Source organism: Plecotus auritus, assembly GCF_963455305.1.
Source record: "Plecotus auritus genome assembly, chromosome: 6".
Lineage (NCBI taxonomy): Eukaryota > Metazoa > Chordata > Mammalia > Chiroptera > Vespertilionidae > Plecotus > Plecotus auritus.
Window position 1 is genome coordinate 47,757,249 of NC_137773.1, and position 10,722 is coordinate 47,767,970.

Consider the following 10,722-nt stretch of genomic DNA (forward strand, 5'->3'; position numbering starts at 1 on the left):
GTATAAGATTATACCTTGTATAATTGTTACAGTGTTCTCTTTCACTCACACAATTGATCAGTTTGGAGTACAAGTTAATTTGTCACTGTAATTATTGGTTCCAGTTTATTTTATAAACCTGAATTTCTATGGTGGCTTACTATTCTAATTTATCAAATTATTTTCAATTCTGATTGACATAAACAAAATATATTTGAATCATTTTCTACTCATTTATCATGAAACAAGGAATTGAATTCAAGGTCATTGAAAAATAGGATTTGATTCTTTTAAAAGATTCTTTTATAAAAGTTCCTATTTGCTAGTAGAATATTCTCTGTATGTAGCATTATGACCAGGTAAGTTATAATAGCTACATGTGGTCCCATGTTTTAGCTAACTCATTTTATAATTCATGATATTATGTGATATAAAACAAAATATGTTCTGATTATTTTCAATACTGGTTATTACACAGGACATGCATCTATCTCCTCATTTGCACTTTAATTTCTGGCTAAGATGGTGACTGACGTCCACAATTTTAATTGCTATCATTGTGCTAAAAGGTGAACTGATGAAGCAATGTTTGATAGTCTGTTTTGAAACTGAGTTTGTGAGTAAAAATAAATGAGAAAAGCAGGGGAAATAAATTAGGAAAATATATAATTAGATAATCTACTTGAAATGAGTGGAAATTCCTTTATCAGTGCAATTCCTCTCCGAAGGAATTGCACTGATCAGCATATGCTTACATTTTTAAAAAATATAAAAGCCAACAATTCACCATATTAAAACAATTCAGTTATTCTATTTAGTTAAGTTATTAATTTTTAAGGAAATATACACATATGTGATTTTTATCACAATTGAACCATCTTGATTTTCAGCGCATTTTTATTACACATCCATGATGAGCCAGATACTGATCTAAAGGATGCAAGTTACTCTTCTCATTGTGCTCATGGTCAAATATGACAGAGTTTATGGATAGATGGGAAAAATAGCCTTTATCATTATAAGTGTATATAATACTTAATAGCATAAAATCTGGATGATTGAGTCTGAATATAATACATTTTGTAAGACTGGATCAAATCTGATAATATCCTTTTCTCTCCTTTGCCTTTTCCTCATTATGAGAAAACTGATTTATTTCAGGGAATAAGTTTATGTATTTAAAAAAATCGTAGGCCATAAAAAGGTTTGATTTTCATATATTTTAAAAATGATATAAAATAAACCCAGAACATATGAATCATTCTTTACTTCTTTAACTACATAAACACTTTCAGTACAGTATTTTCTATCATATATTGATTTAATATATATAACTTAGAATTTATTAAATAATATATATAACAAGTTGTTCATAAATATTCTAGTATAAGAGCCACACATTTTTTAATATTCTGATTGTGTGCGAATAGTGAAATGGGGGTTGATTTATACATGATTTTAAAAAGTTAATCTCACATAATTGGTGGCTGGTTTATAAAGTATATATTCCCCATGCAAAACCAATCTGTAAAAATGTTACAAATGTCATCTGCAGAAAGCCCAACAACAGAAAGACTATAATCATTAGAAAACCAAGGTAACACTGAAATATTTTGACATTTGGGGGGGTTGCCTATGGGGATACAAGTCATTTCCCTTGTATTTGTGTCTGTTACAGTAATGTTCAATTTTAAACACCCAAAGTCAGGCTCATTTTCTTAGAGTATTTTTTTTTCTTTTTCACAGCACGGAAAAGGATATGCTAGTCAATTCTACAGGACTTCCCTGAAGCAGCATGATTTGCACAAAGTCGACCAACAAAAGCATCAACTTTTCAACTTCATTATCTTGGCCATCCAGTTAGTTGTGTGTAACTGAGTATTAGATTGCCTCCGCAGTCATCATGGCCAATCATAGGACCTACTTGCTCTCAGCAGGCCTGAGAAATGAGTTGAAATGTGCAGAACTGTAGAAACTTTAGGCAACTGATTTTGCCTCTCCGATCAGTGTGTGCCTGTTTACAGCACTATATATCTTACTCTCTCCAAATGTCACTGAGCCCTTTAGATGTTTATATTCACCACGAGAAGCCAGTCATAAGGATAAAGGAAATTTGTGCATTATAAATGCAATATCACTGTTTTAAACTTGACTGTTTTATATTATTTTTGTGTGATCAAGTGTTCCCCAAACTATTCCAACTTTACAAGAAAGATTGTGATTATGTTCTTTTCACCTGTGGGTTACAAAAAATGTTGTATTCTGAAGACCCACAAATTATCAAAGACATTCTGTAGTTTATACACCGTGTTGCAAAGTGTTTACTGTACTATTTCAAAGCTTCTAAATAAATATAAAATATATATATTATATTATATAATTTTCCTAAAATGTGGTACAACTCAGTTGGTTTTTAAATGGATTCATACAGTCCACATCATACAATAAAGTAAAAAAAGGTAATTCAGGGTCCCAAAGATGAACTTACTAAGAAAAAAATAAGCATTAGTAGTTTCCTCCCAGTTTTCATCTTATTCAATCCTGTTTTTCCTTGTTTAAAAGAAAAAGAAGCTCTAAGCTACAAAAATTTTGTCTAGAACTTGTACTGAATTTTCAATGCCAAAGATATAGCTGTCGATGTTATCAGAGAAGCACTGAACATGTACTATCAAAATACCTAACAATCTACATTATTTCGATTCTATTTCTATGGCTTTGAATTTAGAATCATTTAAAACTTTTATAAAGACTCTATACATTCATCTGTATCTGTTGTTAGAAGAAAAACACTGGGTGTCTGTACATTTTGTGGTGTAAAATATGTTATTGAAGATTACTATTTTAAGAAGTCCTCAATCATAGAACTCACGCAGAATTTTATTTTACATAGTTTTGCATAGTTTTGTGACTTCAAATAACACATGCATATAAAATCTATTTATAACTCTATAAGAACATAAAGAGATATATAAATCTCTGAACTGGTCATGAATAACTATAACATATAAAGAATCTCTAAATTTAAAGCAAATTTAATAAATTTGGAGATAGAAACGTGGTACATTATTGTTTCAGTATTATCCTACGTGTGAAAATTTTATAGCTTAAGTGTAGTCAGTGTTGTATTAATGAGAAAATTCTTCATGTGTCAGCCTTGAAAACTGAAGCTTGCCTTTTACTTTATGTCAAAAAGGTTAATTACTAAATTCAGTAGGATACATTTTTCCTTTACATATATCACTTTTTTCTACTGTTTATTGCTTATTAAAATACAATTGAGAATGAGAAAAATTAGAGGATGTGAGATAATCTTCTAAACAAAGAACAGAATTGTCACAGATTCTCATTAAACACACACACACACACACACACACACACACAACCTTCAACATTATAGCTAAAGCTTTGCCCAATCTAAATTACAGGCCCTCTTTGAAACATTTCCCTTAATTTTTAACTAATCTTATTTTCAATGATAATTTGAGCTATGCTATGTTAATGTATACATAAATGTTTTCCAACTCATTTTATGTCAGTTAAATGAGAATATTTTCATTAGATTTAACATTAAAAAGCATACATATGTTCATAGGTCCTTGATGTGAATAGTTGAGTGATATCTTAGTATCACTTATTTGTTTGTCATTGAATTAGATATTTATGTCAATCACAATCAGATTATATAACAAAATAATGTGTGCATTGTTCCAGTCTTTTCGGGACCCTTTAAAAATATAAAGTTATTTCATCATATATGACACAAAAAGCACATATATTCATCACTAAGTGCAGCAGTAAAAATTTATCAAAAATTTGGCATTACTACATTAATATTTGGAATGATGGACTATTTTAGTAAGAATATGTTTCTATATAATTTAACTTAAAAAAGTGTGTTTGTTACAATTGCTTTTTTAAAAAGAAAATGATTTTTTTGTTGAATCACCCTATTTTAATTAAAAACTTTCATTTATCATTTTACAATTATGTGGAAAACCCAAATCCACCTGCCTTATTATGTGCATTGAAAATAAGGTTATACTCACTTCATATATAATGGCTATATTAATTCATTTGACTTATTTTTTTCTTTAATTATTTAGCCCTTTCTATCATTGTATGTAATATCCTTTGAACCAGCTTTTTATATCATATATTTGTGCATTAGTTTTTAAATATATCATATTAATCAGTAATACTAATTTTCATTTTATTATAAAGCTACAGAAACAAAAACAACAAAACTTTTACCTAATTGTGAGACAAATAGAATTATTTAAACATGACATTCTAACTGATTAGGTTATTAATCAAATACTACATCTGGAATAAGTCAGAAATTACAACAGAATAAGGTATGATTTTAGTACATTGGCTAAAATGTCACATATTAATGAAAGGGACTATTTAATAGAAAATGCAACCAACCAATAATTTAAGGTTTCCAAATAAGCATTTATTAGATTCACATGCAAAGAACTGTACAATAGTTTTTCTATTTACTCTAGTCATCCTAATATCAAATTTTCATAATTTTATATATATATCAAATAAATAACATCCAAATTATAACACAGTATTTCATCAATAATTTATTTCAGAAAAGAATAATTATGATATTTACTCCTTGTTAACATAGTTTTAGAGTAGTAAAAAGTCAAAACATTTTCCTGTGGAAACAGTGTCTTAATGTTTCAATGGTATGTCAAATGACAATTTCTAGAAATATTTCAGCCACATGTAAAATTCTAATTTTTAACTGTGAATATAATTATGTGAAATCATTTTAAGTCAAATATTTAAATATCACAACAGAATTACTTTACAGATATAGTGATGTCTGTTTCATTAAAAGTGAATCATCTCTTTGGGGGAGTATTAAGGAAATATGTATATTTTATTTTATGAAGATATTAAATGCAATGCCTTTATCAAACATTGCAAATTAAGAAATATAGAAGAGTTCAATATCTTAATTACTCATTCTCCTGTTTTATTTCCTAGTAGTGTTATAATTTACTGTCAGATCTTTTATAATAGAAACATCCTCCTGCTTCTCCAATAAGAAGATTTAAAAAAAACAAAACACCTTCAATAACTGTGCATTATATTGAATCTTTTTACCTTGCAAAAGTTACTTACTGAAGTAAAGTTCATCCTTAAAACAATTACTAAGTCAAAATTTTTCAAATATTACTAAGCAGGATATAAAAAATTATTCAAGTTACTGATTACAAATAACACAGATATTTGTCACTGCACGTGATTTTTCTCTCCCCCTCATATTTCTATGTTTCCTTTAATATCCGAGGAACTAAAAAAATACTTTAAACATTGGTATACTTGATGATTTTTCTAAAAATATTATATATTTCATATTGCAATTTCTTTATCTTTTTCAACTCCAGTTTTGTAGTGATAAAGGCTTTGCACTTAACATCCTTTTTATGTTCATTTTTAACAAGGAAAAACAGAAAATGACAAAATTCCATATTTTCATGCCATGGAGTAGTAAAATTATTTTATATATTGTTAACACTTAAGGAATAGCCCTCTGCCAAGTCAAACAAAATCCTTAGACAGTAATTTGTGAAAGTACTGTTCAGTAGAGTACTTTTTTTTAAATTCTAAAATTGGAGTAGATTTTAGACGATAGCATTCTGTGAGAATGCAGGTAGATGGGTGCCGGTAGTATTGCAGGCAATAATATGACTAAAATTCTAATACCTTTAGTGTGCATGCATGTATTTCTAATCACTGTTATTTTTAAGTATTTGTAAAGTTAGAAAACTGGCTTTTATTTCTTGAAAACTTGTCACATGCGAAGTTTGAAGTTTTACACTCCAGATGTTTTTGAGTTGCGTGAAAAGATTGCATTAACGATGCAAAATGTTTTTAAATTTTCACATGAGACTCAAAAGCTTCTGAACGATAGAACTCAGACGTCCAATTCATCCATTCATCCTTGAGCTGAAAGTATGCAGGGAATTTCTGCTCTAAACACATTTTTGAGACAGTTATCTGTGAGTGAAAACAGGGTATTATAACAAAAGATGAGTTTAAATCTTAACTATAGTGTTTGTTACTGTGAATGCTTAATAATACATAAGTAAAATGAGTGTAAATGTAATATATTATTTTATACTGCTGTATACATATGAAATAAATAAAACTAGGATACATATTATACCAATTTTCCATGCATGGATCTTCCACTGACGTCGGTGGGATCTTAGAATAAAAATCAGTGGCAAAATATGGCCCAATGTTTAAAAACAACTTATGCTGATATAGTAATTTTAGTTTTAATAAACAGGTCTAAGGGGACATCTGTTCAAAACTGAGTCTCATTTGAAGCAACATATGTTAGGTTTAAAGGATTTCACTATATTTATAGCTTTGAAAGTAGGCATTTAGTTCCATATGGTTCTCATGATACCCACAATGAATATTTTAAACATATATATCACACTTGATGTTATATTTTCCTTTTAACTTTTTTGACTTGTAGACAGAGGGTCTACAAGGATTAATGCAGAGGTTGTACCTAGAATATGAGTGCCTTCAAGAAATAAAAGAAAAAAACATTTTATCTAAAATTTTAGAAACAAATTATTTCATACTTAGTTGATGGGAAAAAATAAAATTTATATGGGTATTATTTTCCTGAGAAAAAATATAAATTAAGGTATACTGTAGGTTTTTTAAATGTAAAAATAATCTAAATGAACTTATATTAATTTACATTCTGAAATAGCTGAAAGGCAACAGAAGAAATATTGTGCTTTTCAATCCCATGCATGGTTTGTAAAACTGACTTCCTTAAGTTCAAACTACACATATCTGGATAGAGGTTAACTTTATAAAGCAACAAAGGAGAAGACTAGGTATTTCTCTTGTTTTGAACAACTAATACCAGTAAAGCCAACGTTAAGGTGGAAAATAACAATCAGATATGATAGTTCTCAATGACACATTAATGGTTATAATTATAAGTCGCTTTGGTTCCCCGGTAGACCTGTACCTCCTGCCCCTTACATTTACTCTTATTGGGAATCATCATGAACTCTTCTAATTAACCAAGATTTTGAATTTTCAAAGGTACAATTAAATTTTATCAGATTACAAATGTATTAAAGTCAAACAGCGATGGAATGTAATAATGCATAATAATATCTTCCTTCAGGAAAATTCTAGCTTGCTTTGGGAACTAAAGAAATTATAGAAAAATATTAAATAACACATTATAAAATAATTAAGTGATCAAAATTTGTGGTCAAACCTAACAGGAGGATCATGAGAACAAATTAACACTTCAAGAAAATAACCTAAAAGCAAAAGAAAAAAAATGTAGAATAAAATTATATTAAAACATAATTTATGGTAGAAGCAAATAAAGCTTTTTTCAGATACATGTGTCAAATAGGTCACAACGTGAAATATATTTCTTACTGTGAATCATTTCCCCAAATGTTTGAAAAGCATGGCACCATATGATCTCTATTTCAAATTAAACTTATTTAATGCTGTGGAAAGACAGGAAAGATCTTTTCAAAAAGTCACTTCTCATCTGAATCTGAATCTTTACATTTGTAAAATATGGAGAAGTGCACTTGTAGAATGCTTGTGGGAATTAGGTGAACTGATTCACATGAAATGCATAACACAATGCTAACACACAATAAGTGGTATATTATATTATTAATATTATTTGCCATGACTTTACCACTATCCTTGGTTACCGGAAGTATGGGAAATGGTCTACAAATAGAAAAAATTTTTTTTCAAAATTGCAGACTGCTTTAGAGTTGTCTGTAAGCAGGGCTGATCCGAAAATGATAGGCTTGACATTGGTATGCACTGATCAGCTTAGTTCACCTTTGCTTCTCTACTTACTATTGGTGTGGAGTCCGAGAAACAACTCACAGTCACTGAGTTCTAGTCATCTCCCTCATCTCCCCTCTTTCCCTACTATTGAAACATGTACATGTATGATTGCACTAGGACATATTGATCTGAATTTTTCCTTTGACCCCAATGTGCTTTCTGAATATCTTCCCATTCCCATGCAAATAAATGTTAGTTGGAATTAGTGCATATTTGACAGAAACATATTTTTTTTGCATATGACATTATAAAATTGAGTTTGGGCAGTATTCTGTATCTGCTCAATAGAATTAGATTTTTAAAAATGATTCTAATTGCAGAATTCTTGATATTCTCATTTCTTAGCTCAGCAGATCAGACCTTGTTCTCTAGAGCCGTCCCTTTGACTGTTCAAAAATTTAAAATGTTTTTCTCTTTTCTCTTTAATTAATTGAAAGTTTTATTTCTTCATCTTGAAATCTAAATTTTAAATTCATTAGCTAAAATGAGTTAGTTCATATTAATCTGTGACTAAGTTAGTGTTTCTAGGGAGCATTTATATTTTAAAGGACATTTATTAATTTACTAGAGGCCCGGTGCATGAAATTCCTGCACTGTGGGGGGTGTCCCTCAGCCCAACCTGCACCCTCTCCAATCTGGGACCCCTTGAGGGATGTCCGACTGCCTGTTTAGGCCCAATCCCAGTAGGATCAGGCCTAAACAGGCAGTCGGACATCCCTTTCACAATCCAGGACTGCTGGCTCCCAACTGCTCGCCTGCCTGCCTGATTGCCCCTAACTGCTTCTGCCTGCCAGCCTGATCACCCCCTAGCCACTCCTCTGCCAGCCTGATCGATGCCTAACTGCTCCCCTGCCAGCCCGATCATCCCCAACTGCCCTCCCCTGACAACCTGGTCACCCCCAAATGCCCTCCCCTGGATATTCCTTCTTTATTAGATAGGGTTTTTTCTTTAGCATATTGGACAGACCTAACTGGTTTGGCTCAGTGGATGGAGCATCAGCCTGCAGACTCAAGGGTCCCAGGTTCGATTCTGGTCAAGGGCATGTACCTTGGTTGGGGGCATATACCCAGTCGGGAGTGTGCAGGAAGCAGCTGATCGATGTTTCTCTCTCATCGATGTTTCTAGCTCTCTATCCCTTTCCCTTCCTCTCTGTAAAAAATCAATAAAATATATATATTTTTTAAAAAGAAACATTTAAGATTCCTCCATATCTGCCTGGCTGGTGTGAATCCATGGTTGAGACCCCAGGCTGCCGCCGTTGGGAGACGATTGTGCCCTGGGGGTGTGCGCCCCTGCCAGGCTGAGACCCCAGCCCAGGCTGCTGCCGCTGGCAGGGGATCCGGCCGTGGGGAGTGAATTTGTTTTTATTTTTTATAAAGGGTCAGGAGGGCCTCTGGGCAGCATTCCGCCAGGCCGCTTACTCTGCAGGCTCTCAGCTGCAGCCCTCCCTGAGAATGGGGGACTCCAGTGGGGCTGAGAGGACTGGGTGCCACCATCTTGTGGCTATGGGCGCCACCATTTTGTTGTGGAGTGATGGTTAATTTGCATATTACTCTTTTATTAGATAGGATGTAAAAATTTCTATTGAGAATATTGGTTGGATAAAGATACTTTTTGTTTTCTTTTTACTTCTGTCCTCTTTGACAGCTGTTGGTAATCATTAGGTAACATCTCAACCAATCTTCCTGGGAGTGAGGAACATTTAGCATTGCTATCCCCTGAACTGGAACACAATCACCAACCCTTCCCTCCTCTTATCAGTGAGACTAACTCCTCTCTTAAAAATGACAAAGGGGAAAATCAATTGATATTTGAACTGCCTACACCTGAAATTCTGAATTTTATTCTAAAATAGTTCTCTTATTCTTAGTTATATTTACTAATTAATAATGAAGTAAATAATCAATTCCCAAGTTTTCTGGTAATACATTTCTCTCAAAATTGATGAGAGGAGAGAGAGAGAGAGAGAGAGAGAGAGAGAGAGAGAGAGAGAGAGAGTGAGATGGTGAGATGGTTACAGGTATTAATTGACACGAGAGACTCATGTAGAGAAATAATTGAAGAGAAAGAATAGTCTCATAGGTAAACACATTCTGTGGCTTCCTATTAATTAGTGTTTAGAATATGAAAGTGCCTAGATAGAAGGTAATAATATTTGATCATCAATAAGCTGGCTTGGGCTTTTCTACATTTAGACAATCAGTGATCAATTTCTTTTGACATTGTGTGAAAACTATCCTCATTTATTACTGGGCTGCATAGACTACAAAGAGACAACATAATTGCTATAATAAAATATTCCAAGTAAAGTCATATTAAAGAGAGTGAGGAATAAGAGAGAGAAAAGAATACAATTGCTATCTTCCTTCATACTTCAATAAGTTTTAAAAGACTGAGAAGCAGTTTTGATTTTTGAGGTCCATGAAGTCATAACCCTACGTAAGTTAAAGTGAGGAGAAAATTAATAAAAATAAAAGAATTCAGTTAATTCTAGTTAGAATATGAAGAATGAAGTAAATGATACAGTATTTCCTAGGAAGGAGTTAAAAAGAAAAGAGATATGTGCATTTCATTTAAAAATATAGTAATACCAAACTCACTCATTGGGGTGTCTTCATAGAAATTTGCTTTATTTCTAATATTTCTTTGACAAAGCTGTATGGATTTATATGCTAGTGTTTGCAAATAATATTGATTTCAAAGGTGTCTCAATGATCCTAGGATAATGTACTTGCAGTTATAGGGACCAGAAAGGGGGGGAAATTGGCAGTATCCTTAACAGATCATGTGGAATTACCTGACATTAGCATAACATGTCATCAAGCTTTATGACAAGGTCACAGTACTGTTATGAT

At 31.8% G+C, this 10,722-nt stretch overlaps 1 protein-coding gene across 1 annotated transcript in view; it reads left to right on the forward strand.

Annotated features, from left to right (window-relative positions):
• The window catches only part of PCDH10 (protocadherin 10), a 38,377-nt gene extending 36,053 nt beyond the window's left edge, over positions 1-2,324 (forward strand). Inside the window, exon 5 of the mRNA XM_080673998.1 lies at positions 1,726-2,324. Coding sequence (XP_080530124.1) covers positions 1,726-1,745 — 20 coding nt within the window. The 3' untranslated portion in view covers positions 1,746-2,324. The remainder of the gene's footprint in view (positions 1-1,725) is intronic.
• Positions 2,325-10,722: the final 8,398 nt, after the last annotated feature.